General features: G+C 37.1%; 1 protein-coding gene across 1 annotated transcript in view; it reads left to right on the forward strand.

Annotated features, from left to right (window-relative positions):
* ASB4 (ankyrin repeat and SOCS box containing 4) overlaps window positions 1-5350 on the forward strand; it is a 108275-nt gene extending 102925 nt beyond the window's left edge. Inside the window, exons 4-5 of the mRNA XM_006880221.1 lie at window positions 3623-3736; window positions 5162-5350. Of these exons, the coding sequence (XP_006880283.1) occupies window positions 3623-3736; window positions 5162-5350 (303 nt within the window). The remainder of the gene's footprint in view (window positions 1-3622; window positions 3737-5161) is intronic.
* The last annotated feature ends 8501 nt before the right edge of the window (window positions 5351-13851 follow it).

Below are 13851 nucleotides of genomic sequence, written 5' to 3' on the forward strand. Positions count from 1 at the left end.
TGTTTCGTCAAACATTCTTCTAAGTGGTATAGCACTTGTCTGTCCATTTGCTGTACAGAGGTAACTCGTGGTTGCTGTCATCCTAAACACTGTGACACTGATGTGTCAAATGTGATAATGGTTATCCATGGTGGACAGGGTTTGGTGGAGCTCCCCAGTTAAAACAAGGTTGGAAGCAGGAGTGGCATCCACTTCTGAAAAAGCTTGCCTCTGGAAACTATGAACTTGGACAAATGATGGAAGTTATAAAAGTGTTCAGGCCTTTTGTTCATAGGGTCACTATGAGTTGTGTAAAACTCAATGGCATTTAACAACAACAGCAACATATATTGGTTTGCTTATAAAGTTCGTATACATTGGGTTTCATACTATTCTTTATTCACATTATTGTGTTTCATACAATCATTCCTATTCATTATGTTTTATAAAATTAATCACCATTGAACTATGCCCACCATTATCCTGTCTTTTTAGGTCCCCACTGGATCTTGCCCATTTCCTTTCCTGCCTCCTTCCACACACCAAATTGTATGGTTTCTCCCTTACCCATCTTTTCCTCTCTGTTATCACCCCTTCCATGCTTTGAACCCCATACATATTTTTCTAGTGAGTATTCTATTTTTACAGTAACAGTATTATGCAGTATTTGTCCTTATGAGACTGAGCTATTTCACTCAGCAAAATGCTCTCCAGTCTCTCCCAAGTTATGTAGCATTTTTTAAAATCATTGCTCCTGAGTGCTCCATGATTGATTTGGTGTTTTTGAGGAAGGAATACTTTAGAAAAGGAGGATTAGAATGGTTACACAACTTGAAGAAGATAATCAGTGTCATTGAATTTTTTGTATTGAAATGTTATTAATGTATATTTGTAGTGTATATCCTCAACAATATGAACAATATGTAAAAATAAATGATAAATATATATAAAGTATGTTGACAGTGTGTACTATTGAGTCGGAACAGACCCATAGCTGACCTTCCATCAGGTTTTCAGGGGCAGGTAATCTCACAGAAGAAGATTGTCCATCCTTCTTCCATGGAACAGCTGGTGGATTCAAACTGTGTGCCTTCGGGATTGAAGTGAAACTTCTGTATGATAGAAATTTTATAAAATTATGAAAGGCTATAAAATTTATAAAGTATAAAAATAATATTTTAAAAGCTAAAAATAATAACCAGGCAATTTATAAAGATTAAAGTAACATCAATCCATAATACATACTTAAGAACACCTAAGATGAAATCCTCAAGCTTCTTTTAACTGCATGCTTCTTCAGTCTTTGATTTTCTGTCTCTAGGGTACAGAGATTGGATGACATCTAAAGTCCCATCTGACTCTAGTAGTTTTTGATACTTGATAGTATTTTGGAATTGTCGTCCAAAGCATTAAGTTGGCTTCAGATATTCTCTGTCCTTTAAAGATACAGTTACCAAACTACCCTTCACATCCCAGCTACAGGGAAGTGATTAGCCCATTTCCTTCAATTTTCCAAAATGAAGGTGCTGGAAAATTGACTACCCTCTGTAACAGCTGTGTTTCCAAATAAATATCCTTTGAGGTACATTTTCTACTCAGAAATGCTGACTTTTCAGAGGTCCATTATAAGTGATGTTTGGCTCTAGCCCACTTTGCTTGTCCTTTATGGATGGATGACAGAGGATTGCTGTTTGTTTCACACTGGCTGAAAAAGGCATGGTCAGCACTGTGACTTTGCATGCTGTATTCCGAGGATGCATGTGATTAGATTCTTCCATTAAACAATATGGACTCAACCACTGGACAGGATGATTCTGATGTCTCCTCTCATGTGAAGCTTTGATACACATAGTCTGCCGAGTTTGTGGTTATGCTACGTGAATATAAGAATAATAAAAAGCATTAGTACACTGGCATTGGCTCATACTAGCTCATGAGAGCTGTTTATTAAATTACTGACATTTTGTTACATGGTTGTTAAATGCAGCCATTGTTAAAAGCTAAATAATACAAACTTATAACAAATTGTCTTTAGAACGAAGGTAAAAATATTCAAAACAAATTGTGTTGTAATTTACTGTACTCTACATTTCCATATTATGTTACTCTTTATATTTGTGTTCTTGAAGTTAGTTAAGGGTTGTATCCTTTCTCCAAAACTACTCAATTTATATGCTGAACAAATCACTTGAGAAGCAAGACTATATGAAGAAGAATGTGTCATCAGTATAGGAGGAAAATGCATCAATGATTTCCATTATACAGATTACAGCAACCTTGCTTGCTGACATGAAAAAGACTTGAAGAACTTAATAAAGAATATAACAAATTACAACCTCAATATTGATTACATTCCAAATTCAAGAAAACAAAGGTCCTTATCATAGGACCAATAGGCAACATTGTGGTAAATGGAGTAAAGGTTAAAGTTGACAATGATTTAGTTTTGCTTGGATCCATAGTCAATACACTTGGTAAAAGTAGTCAAGAAATCAAAAGATGTGTTGCATTGAGAAAATATGCTGTGAAGGGCTTCTCCAGGGTGGTAAGGAGTAATGATAACAGTTTTAAGACTACCTGACCCAAGCCAGGGTCTTTTCAGTTACTTGCTTTGCATCTGAAAGTTGGAGAGTGAATAAGGATGAAAGAAAAGGAATCAGTTCCTTTGAGTTGTGGTGTTAGAAAAAAGTACTGAATATCTCATGGACTACCAAAAGAACAAACAAGTCTATCTTAGAGAAAGTATAGTCAAGCTGCTCCTCGGAGTCAAAGAAGGTGAAGCTTTGTCACACACTCTTTGGGCATGTTATCAGGAGGGCTAGTCCTTGGAAAAGGACATCATGCTGGGAAGGGTGGAGAAAGATCCCCAACAAAATGAATTGACACAATGAGTATAAATAACAACGGACTCAAATATATCAGAGTTACAGTCACTGTGTCAATCCATCTTGTTGAGGATCTTACTCTCTTGCTCTGACCCTCCACCTTTTCTCACATACTATCTTTTCCAAGGACTTATACCTCCTGAAAACATGTCTAAAGTACGTGGAGTGAAGTTTCACCATCCTTGCCTCTAAGGAGCACTCAGGTTGTGCTTCCTTTAAAATTCTTTAAGGAGGTATCTGAAAGCTGGATAGCAGCTTTTACAGAAGAATGATGCCTTTGAGTTGTGGTGTTGGGGAAGAGTATTGAACTGGATTGACTCAGTGACTGTAACAACAGGCTAGAATGTACCAGAGACGGTGAAGAGGGAGCAGGATAGGACAAGGCTCATATCTGTTATTCACATTGATGTGAATCATAGTTGACTCAATGGCCCCTTAAAACAACAAACCAAGTCTGGTGATCTTATACCTGTGTTCATTTCTCTAATTTTCAAGGCTCTGGTGGTAACTCTGCTATGAACACACTCTTCAATTGCTTTCTTCATTCTGTCTTGTTTATTTTGGCCTTTGGAATCATATAGACCAGAGGACAAAGGGGCTGACAGTGTGAGTACTCAAAACACATGAGACTCATAGACATCTCAGGACTCCACGGAGCCTAAGAGACACTGTAAAGTTTTGATGTTTCTATGAGAAGAGTGAATGAATGAATGATATATTTATTATTACACAAATGGAATGTGGTGTTTCCTTCGCAGGTGATCCAAGCTTGTCATTCTTGTCCAAAAGCAATTGAAGTTGTAGTCAATGCCTATGAACATATCAGTTGGAATGGGAAATGGAAAAGAGCCATCCCTGATGATGATTTGGAGGTAAATTATCAGTTCACTTTCTACAGTGTCACTAGAAAACATTTTAGGCTGTGTTGGAAAAGAAGACAATGAAAATAAAAAAGAAAAAAAATTGAGAATCCTTTGAAGACATACACAAATGTAATGAGATAAAGAATTAGAAAATTTAAGCATGTGATTAAATAAATGCATCAAATGCATAGGATTTGATAGTATGTTGAGGGAGTTTCCATTTATGAATGAGTTGAAGGGTATGAAAGTGACAGGTGACAGTGTGACTCTCTTTCCATCAATTTAGGTGAACGAAATAATATTTGAGATCCACTATGTAACATTTCTTTTACCAAAAGTTTAAAATGTTTAGCTATTTCATTTCTTTTTCAGTATCTTAAAGCAGCAGGAGTCACAGTATTTAAATCTACAGGTGAAGAAAAAAAATTTGCATTCAACTATTAACCTGAAAATGTGTACTTTGAACACAGCCAGCAGCTCAACAGAGGAAAGGTGTGGCAATCTGCTTCCATTTAGATTACAGCCAAAGAAACCCTGTGGAGCAGTTCTGCTCTGTAATGCAGGAGGTCACCAGGAGTTAGAAATCAATAGCAGGATGTATGTTTCCTTTTTATGGATAATACAGAAAACCACTGACAGAATCAAGCTAACAGTCCATGTGTGCGTTTTGCTGAATTTGCAAAACAGTGCTTCCTTCCAGCCTCCTGTATGCAGTTTCAGAAATGAAAAGCTGCTACCAACATATAGAGAGGGATAGCCACCATAGAACACAACGTTGACTTGGCTTGGAGGCACATGTATTAGGCACAGTTTTATTTTGCTACTTGTTTGTTGTCTAGCTTTAACAAGTTACTTAACCTGCTGGAATTTCATTAACCCTCATTTTCAAGGATTAAATATCTGAATGGATAGGATGCACTAGGCACATTCATAGCACACACTGCTATTTAGATGAATTTAAAATTACTATTTTAAACTTGAAAGATTAGTTAGGAAGCTTAGAAGGGACAGTGAGTTTCTATTAATGAGAGAGAAACAATTTAGAAAAGGAGCATAAGAATGGTTTTGTTGTTATTGTATTGTATGGATTGTAATTATTAAATTGGTATATGGCTTTCTGTGCATAGTTTTAAAAAATATTTTAAAAGTTTAAGAAAAAGAGCAAAATTACTATATTGCTTTAGAACTGGTCGTGGCAATTCACATGGGTTTATTTTGCTTTACTTCCTGTATTCTGAATGATAAAATATTACTGCCCCTTTGCTTAGATTACACTTCTTCAATTTCTGTCAATTCCTGTCTCAATTTCATGGTTAGCTTTGTCTTACTACCAGAGGCTCTATAAAGTAGAGACGCAATGTATCTTTCATTGATTGTTCTTAATGTAAACCGTAAGGCCTTTCTGACTGCAGCCCACTGTGCTTGCCTTTCCAGAGATACTGGGATTTCTACCACTCTCTCTTCATGGTCTGCAGCAACTCTCCAAGGACTCTCATGCATTTATCAAGATGTGCCATTCGAAGAATGCTGCACAACAGATGCCACAGAGCAATTCCTTTGCTTTCTCTTCCACTGTCATTGAAAAAGTACTTGCTTTTGGAGCCAGAGGGAATAATTTATTAAACCTTATGAGACAGAAATTCCCAATCATAGATATTTAAGTGGACTTGCTGGGTAGACACAGTTTGCATAAATAAACTGGTACTTAGGTTGATTGTAACACTTCAGGGATTTCAAAAGCACTTAATAAACACTGTGTCATTAATCTTGGAGTTATCATGGCAGGGGGCAATAAGCAAGATGTAAAGTTAAGGAATTTTCAGAGCCAAGAGAGTACCCTGAAGGTACAGCTGTAATAGTGACAGCTAATATTATCGTGTGCTTATGAGATGCCCATTAAGTTTTTGTAACGTTTTCATATATTATGTGATGTGGGACCTAGGTTTTTTTACAATCTCTACTTCATCAGTTAATACGTTTACATTATTGTTCTGTTTGCAAAATAGAAGACTTTGTGCTTCATGGTATCACTAGGGATATCATTCAGCGTAGTGATTCATGGTGTTACCCTCCTATTCCACAGACATCTTCCTATATCAGATTATACCGAATCCTTAGTTAAATTTATGATCAATTTTAATCACTGAATAATATGTGACCTAGTTAGACATTTATCACGTGTAAAGTTTCCTAGATTACCTGAATTCCTAAGGGAGCTCTGGTGGCTTAGTGCTGAGGAATTTGCTGTCAATGCAAATGTACAAGATTCAAATCCACCAGTTTCTCCTTAGGAGAAAAATGAGTAATATCTTCCCACATAATTTACTGCCTCTGAAATCCCTCTGGGGAGTCAGCTATGCATGGATTGGTTCTGATTCAGCAGTATACCCAAAAACAATAGGTGAATTCTAACAGCAAAATAGTTTCATAAAATCTTTCTATAGTGTTACAACATTTTTAATGACAACAGTCTGAGTAACTGAGAGAAATCCCTTTACAATTTTTTATCCTATCTCCTTTGATTAGTATTTAATTCTCAAAAAGTTATTGATAGAGATTCAAAACTACCAATTACCAAAATATTGTAGCTAAAACATCAGAAAATATGGAAAAATCAATAACTATACTATCATTAACAGATGAAATTATATTATCTGAGCTGTCATTACAACTGAGTAATAATGGCAAGTCTGATCCTTGATCATTAGAAGATTCAAAAACTAACTTATCAAAAAAGTAACATCATAGAATTTTAGCTTTGTGCATATTGATGCATGTAAACTGGGCTTATGCAAAATGATTTATTGTTACAAAAAACCATAAGAATGTTTTTATATAACATAATAAATATCTATGGAAGCACTATACAAGTATTGCATAGACTGTAATTTTGGTGTCACTGCTCTGAGAGTGTTACCTGGTATGCCTTGTCGCCCCTACAGCCCCCAGTGATGTCACTGCCTCCTATACTTCCTGTCTTCTGTCTCACCAGTAAGTTTGCTAGTTTTGCCAACTCCTATACACCCAATCAAGCTTGTAAGCTGTTTTAGTGAAGACAGCACATGGATAGTCCATCTAAGGAGATGTTTAAGTTTCAAATGGAAAAGGAAAACTAATCCAGTAAATAGACAAGAAAAGACATTCTGATATACTCTAATTGAGCCAGAGAGAGACTTGAGATGTGAAGAGGGGTCCAGTGTGACCTGTACTCTCCAGGTTCTCACCATCTAGCAAAGGATCCAGACACAAGAACAGGTCACTGCAGTATTAAAGAACAGGGGGCAGAGTACAGGAACAGACTCTTAGCATTTGGTTTGTAGAACTGTGTTTCTGAGGTAAATTGTGATTTCTCTTTCAAACATGAAGATGGAGGGTAAGGGGATTGTGTCAAAGAGAAAGGTCTAGTGACAGAGTGTGGCAATTATTGTACAATATCACTAACATCACACACTAGCAAAATCCTGCTGAAGTTTATCCAGAAAAGATTTGAATACTACATTGACAGAGAACTACCAGAAATACAGGCTGGGCTTAGAAGAGGTCTTGCCACTAGGGAAATTATTGCTAATGTCAGATGGATCTTGGCAGAAAGCAGAGAATACCAGAAGAATGTCTATTTGTGTTTCATTGACTATGCAAAGGCATTTGACTGTGTAGATCACAACAAATTGTGGCTAACCTTGAGGAAAATTGGAATCCCAGAATACTTGATCGTGCTTATATGAAACCTGTACTTGGACCAAGAAGCAGTCCTCAGAACAGAGCAAGGAAACACTGCATGTTTTAAAATCAGGAAAGGAGTGCTTCAGCGATACATCCTGTCCCTGTCATCAAGATTGGAGGGAGACTCTTCAACAACCTACGATATCCAGATAACAAAATCTTGCTTGCTGAAACTGAAGAAGGCCTGAAGCACTTGTTGCAAAAGGTCAAGGACTATAGTCTTCAATATGGATTGAATTTCAACATCAAGAAGATGAAGATTAACACCACTAGGTCAATTGGCAGTACCATATTAGATGGAGAAGAGATTTAGGTTCTAAGCAACTATACCTTGCTCAGATCCACAATCAATACTCTTAATACTAGCAGTCAGGAAATCAAAAGATGAATTACATTGGGAAAAATCTGCTGGCATGGACTTCTTCAGAGTACTGAAGAGTAACGATGTCAGTCTTGGTACAAGGGTGTGCCTAATCCAGGCCATGGTTTTCTCAATTACTTATTATGTTTCAGAGTTGGACAACGACTAAGGATTACAGAAAAATAGATGCCTTCGAGTTGTGGTGCTGGAGAAGAGTCTTGAGCATACCCTGGACTGCCGAGAAAACAAATCTGTCTTGGAGAGGGTGAAACCAAGTATCTCCTTGGAGGCTAGGATTTTGAAGTTCCACCCCACTTAATTTGGGCACGTGGCCAGGAGATGTCAGTCCTTGGAGAAGGAAATCATGCTCGGAAACCTGGATAAGATGGATTGATACAGTAACTGGGGTGATGGGGGTTCACGTGTTGGAATTAGAGAGACCGGCTCAGGACAGGGAAGGGTTCGCTGTACATAGGGTCGTTATACATCGCAGGCGACTCAGCCAATAACATTCTATGACTGGTTTGGAAGCTAGAGTGGCCCACTTAAACAATTTGCCTCCAGAAATTCTATGAAATTTGATAAATGTCCATAGTTGTAGGCCTTTTGAACATAGGGTTGCTTGACTCTAAAGCAATCAACAACAACAGTGTTGCATTTAGGGGAAAGGTGTTGATATTTTGATGTTTCCCACAAAAATCTAGATATTATTTTAATATTCCTTTTTCTTGCCTCTCCAAGGGACTCTGGTGTTGCAACAGTTAAGCACTCATACGGTAACTGAAAGGTTGGAGAATCAAAGCCACTCTGGTTCTGAAAGAGAAACCTGGTGATCTTTTCACATATATAATCTAGTGATATTGATTATAGACAGGAGACCCTGTAGGGCAATTCTAGTCTGTGACAAGAAATTAAAATAAAATCCACAACAAAATAGGGCTTCCCCAGAAAAAGGTTTACCCATTAAGCATCTCCACCAAACGTCATAAATACATTTAGAAAAATGTGTGAGAGAAAGTTGGTAAAGGCGAAGACACTAAACTGGTTACTCTGTTCTTTTTATAAAACAGACTGACATCTCAGAGCATGTTATTTAGAGAAGGCAAGGAGCACTTTGCTTGCTGCATGAATAAACAGCAAGCCTCTGAAAATGGTAAAATTTGAAGAATGGAAAAATAAACTTGTTAATCTAGTTAGTGGTTTGTGTTAAGAGTAATGTAGATCATTAACCCCTGGAGCTTACGGTTCTTGAGGTCAAATTGTCTTCACCTTTTTGTTTTTGCTAATCACATTCAGATAAGCTTGCTTCTCTTGGAATTAATTGCCTTTAGAGGGTAAGGTAGAAGTAATTAAGTGCCAACAAACCTATTTGTCAGTTAAAAGAAATTTTCTTTTATTTGTGTATTATCCCCCATCTTACTAACTTTGGATGCTTGAACTTAGGATAAAGATGTCAAATATTTCATGAAGTTGCCACTTCAACTGTGTTGCTTGGTAAATTCTCTTACCTTTGGCTTTGTGGAAAATTCAGATAGACACAGTATGAACACAATTCTGGAGTATAACTTTACTAAAATATTTTTGCACTAAAACAAGATCTATGTTATAAAGTAGAATGCTGAATTTATAGGGTTTATTAATATATAAATCTTGATCTTTCTAAAAAACAACTTTGCTTGCTACAAGTGGTGTTAAACTAAGACCTAGCCTGCTGGGAAGGGTATGATACCCTTCCTTCATAATTTCTCTAGAAAGTTGAACATGCACTGATTTGTCATGAGTAAAATCAATGCTGAGGACAAATAGGGGCTACCTTTTGAAGGGGGAAAGGAATCTCATTTTTTAATTTTCTTATTTCTGCTTACATTATTTGTGTTAATGTAGTGTATAAGGTGTACCTATTTTAAATTGTCTATTCACCATCATAAAGTTGTTTTCCTTACCTTTGAGTGTTTTCCTTTCATTTGGAGAATTTCAATAAAGCTCTTCTGTTTCCTCTTGACTTTGTGATTTGTTGATTAATCGGTAAGATTATTTTCCCAAACCTAATATTGGCTTTTCATCAGTTCTACTCAAGAGCTCTAAACAATGAATTATTTTCTTCAAATGTTAGACCAAACAGATTAAGGAGCTGTGATTGTAAACAAATAATACTGTCAAAGAAAATGAAAGGGGCAATATGCCCAGGACATAAATAAAACCCAAGCTCAGAGTTGGCCCTACATTGGGTTTCCAAAGCTATAAATCACATATGATGAGACTGTGTTACTTTCTCCCTTGGAGCCACTGGTGGGATCAAATCACTAGAGAGGCATGACCTTTGGGATACCAATACAACTCCCTATGGGCTACTTTTCCAGAGCTCCCTAGAATTTGATTAGATATTGTAATTAATTAATTTTAATTACTTATAAAACAAAATAAAACCTCTAGGTAGCAGGTACCTGTGGGGTGAGGATTGCTGAAGTCCCCATCTGCTGGCCCCTTTCTTCGCTTCTGAAAATTCCTACTTATTCATAGCAAATATGTTTTATAAGAAAAATAAACACAGGTTGTACACATGGATTTCACCTGATGGTATGCACAGGAATCAGACAGATTACATCTGTGGAAAGAACCACTGGAGAAGCTCAGTATCAGCTGTGAACACTAGGCCAGGTGCTGATTGTGGAACAGACCACCACCTACTCATATGCAAGTTCAAACTGAAGCTAAGAAAAGTTATATCAAATCCATGGGAACAGAAATATGACCTTGAGTCTATCCCACTTGAATTTCAGAACCATTTTAGTAACAGGTTTAAGGCCTTGAAGACCAGATGAACTGTGGGAGGATATCAAGGTTATCATCCAGGAAGAGTTCAAAAGTTCATTACAAAGACAGAGGAGGAAGACCAAAATGGATATCAGAGGATATCTGAATATTGCATTAGAGTGCCGAGAAGCCAAAGCAGAAGGAAGAATTCAAGATATTAAAGAGCTGAATAGAAGATTTCAAAAGGCAGAGCAGGAAGTCAAAGTAAAATATTACAATGAAATGTGCAAGGAGCTGAAGTCAGAAAATCAAAAGGTCCGAACTCGATCAGCATTTCTTAAGCTCAAGTAACTGAAGAACAAATTCAAACCTCGAGTTGCTATACTAAAGATGCTTTGGGAAGAATATTAAATGATCCAGGAAGTATTAAAAGAAGATTGAAAGAGTATACAGAGTCACTGTACCGAAAGGAATTGGCAGACACACAAGAATTTCATGAAACAACATATGAACAAGAGCCTATGGTGATGAAGGAAGAAGTTTAAGTTACTTTGAAGGAACTGGCAAAAAACAAGGCTTCAGGAATTGATGGTATACCAACTGACATATTTAAACTACAGATCCTTCTCCAGATGTGTTCACCAATTTGTCAAGAAATCTGGAGGACAACCACTTGGCCAACTGACTGGAAGAAATCTATATTTGTTCCCATTCCAAAGAAAGGTTACCAAAAAAAGTGGAAATTATCGAACAATATCATTGATATCTCATGCAAGCAAGATTCTACTGAAGATTATCCAAAAATTGCTGGAATAGGACATCAGCAGAGAACTGCCAGAAGTTCAGGCTGTGTTTAGAAGGGATCGTGGTACTAGAGATATGGTAGCTAATGTTATATGGATCTTAGCTGAAAGTAGGGAGTACCAGAGGAATGTTTATCTATGTTTCATTGATTACGCAAACGTATTTAACTACATGGATCACAACAAACTGTGGCTAACTCTGAGAAGAATGGGAATCCTAGAATACTTGATCAAATATTCTCAGCACCGAGCCAATTGACAGCATCATGATAGATGGTTAAGGGATTGAGATTGTTAACAGTTTTAGTTTGCTTGGCTTCACATTCAACACTCTTGCTATCAGCTGACAGGAAATTAAAAGACAAATTGCATTGGGAAAGTCAGCTGTCAGAGACCTCTCTGAAGTACTGTAATGCAATGATGTCAGTCTGGAGACTAAAGTGTGCCTGATCCAGGCCATAGTCTTTGTAATTATTTTCTATGTATCAGAAAGCTGGACAATGATTAAGGATAATAGAAGGAGAATTGATGCCTTTGAGCTGTGGTGCTGGTGAAGAGTACTGAATGTATCATGGACTGCTAGGAGAACAAGTAAGTTTTTTCCTAAAGAGAATGAGACCATACTGCTCCTTGGAGGCAAGGATTCTGAAGCTTTGTCTGACATACTCTGGACATGTTGCAAAAATGGACCAATCCTTGGAGAAAGATGTCATACTTGACAGGGTGGAAGGACAGCGCCGGAGAGGAAGACCCTCAATGAGATGAATTGATTCAGTGACTGGGGTCATGAAAGTAGGTGTGTCAGAGACAATGAGATTGAAACAGGATAGAGCAGAGTTTAGAGCTGTTGTACATAGGGTCACTATGAGTCACAGGTGACTCAGTGGCACATAACAACAACAACAACAACAACAACATTGTACTGAGATTTATTTCCACCAGTTACCTTCTTTGTCTTCCTCCATTTTTCATTTTTCTTTCAAAATCTTGGACAAGAGGTGATATAACATCCTCATGATGCAATTGTTACATTTGGGGAGTTGCTGTTGTTAGGTGTCATTGACTCAGCTAAACCATTTTGGTTACACTTATTGTAAGAAATATTGTGTGTTCTTTTGATCTTTTTTGTGAACTTTAGTGGCATGAAAAAAATAAAAACAGACAAAAATGTCCCCTCTTCAAATTCTATGTGAGGAAGAATCTTTGATCTTGCATTTTGAGCCAAGTAGCTTCTAATAGATAGCTTAGTAGTAAAAATCTAACTGAAGGGATAAGAAAAGAAACTGTAGAATGCTATCAATGTTTGCAAAAGCAGTTGAACTTTTGATGATTAAAAAAAAAAGCCAACCCACCAAGTTTGTAAAATGGTATAACCATTCTGGAAAGCAGTTTGGCACTTCCTCAAAAAGCTGAACATAGAAATTCCATATGATCCAGCTATTTCCTCCTTGGAATATACCCTGAGAAAATGAAAACTGAGGCACAAATGAAGATTTGTATATCAACGTTCATAACAGCATTATTCACCATCACAAGGACATGGAAATAGCCCAAACATCCAACCACAAATGAGTGGACTGAGAAATTATGGTACATTCACACAATGGAATACTATACAGCATGCAAGAGCAATAACTGTAAATTATTATCTAACTTGCAGAAGACTGGAGAACATTATGCTGAGTGAACTCAGTCCGTAAGGATAAATATTGTATAAAACCATTATGGTAGAATGAGTGTAAGGATCCAACAGGGGTGGGAGAGGTTGGAAGCAGAGGGATGAGGCTGTGCAGGAGGACTGGGGATTAATCATGGGATTGTACAATTTGTTGGGTGGTGGAATGAGGGAAATTGAAAGAATTTGTTCTTGAAAACAATGTATTAGAATTTTTTAAATAAACTAGTAGAAAATAAAAACAAAACAAAATAAACCCCTACCAAACAAAACTTCATCTAATGGTTACTAATAAATTCACAAGTTCTAAGTTCTCACACTTTCAAAAGAAATAACAATAAATCTTATTAGTCACCATATTCTTTGAAATGCAGACACCATAACTGGTATCTGAAAGGAATTCAGTGCTACCATCTTCAGGAGCATGAGCAGACATATTGTAAAAGAATTTCCGAGAACTGAAGCAAAGCTAAAAAACAACAGAGATTTATTAGTCCATCAAGGATTCATGAATGAGAAGTGTTCTAGAGAAATGTGACAACTTCAGAATTTATTCAGAAGGGAACAAAGAGTCTGAGAAGTCTGGATGGTTTTAGCCAGTTTTCCTTGTTGTTGTTGTTATGTGCCGTCGAGTCGTTTGCGACTCATAGCGACCCTATGTACAACAGCCCTAAACTCCGCTCTGTACTGTGCCAATCGCACTGTCTCCGACACTCCCATCACAATTATCCCAGTCACTGAATCAATCCACCTCATAGAGGGCCTTCCTCTCCTATGCTGTCCCTCCACCCTCCCAAGTATGATGTCC

This window comes from Elephantulus edwardii, unplaced genomic scaffold (genome assembly GCF_000299155.1).
Source record: "Elephantulus edwardii isolate Elephantulus edwardi_28Jun2011 unplaced genomic scaffold, EleEdw1.0 scaffold00007, whole genome shotgun sequence".
Taxonomy (NCBI): Eukaryota; Metazoa; Chordata; class Mammalia; order Macroscelidea; family Macroscelididae; genus Elephantulus; species Elephantulus edwardii.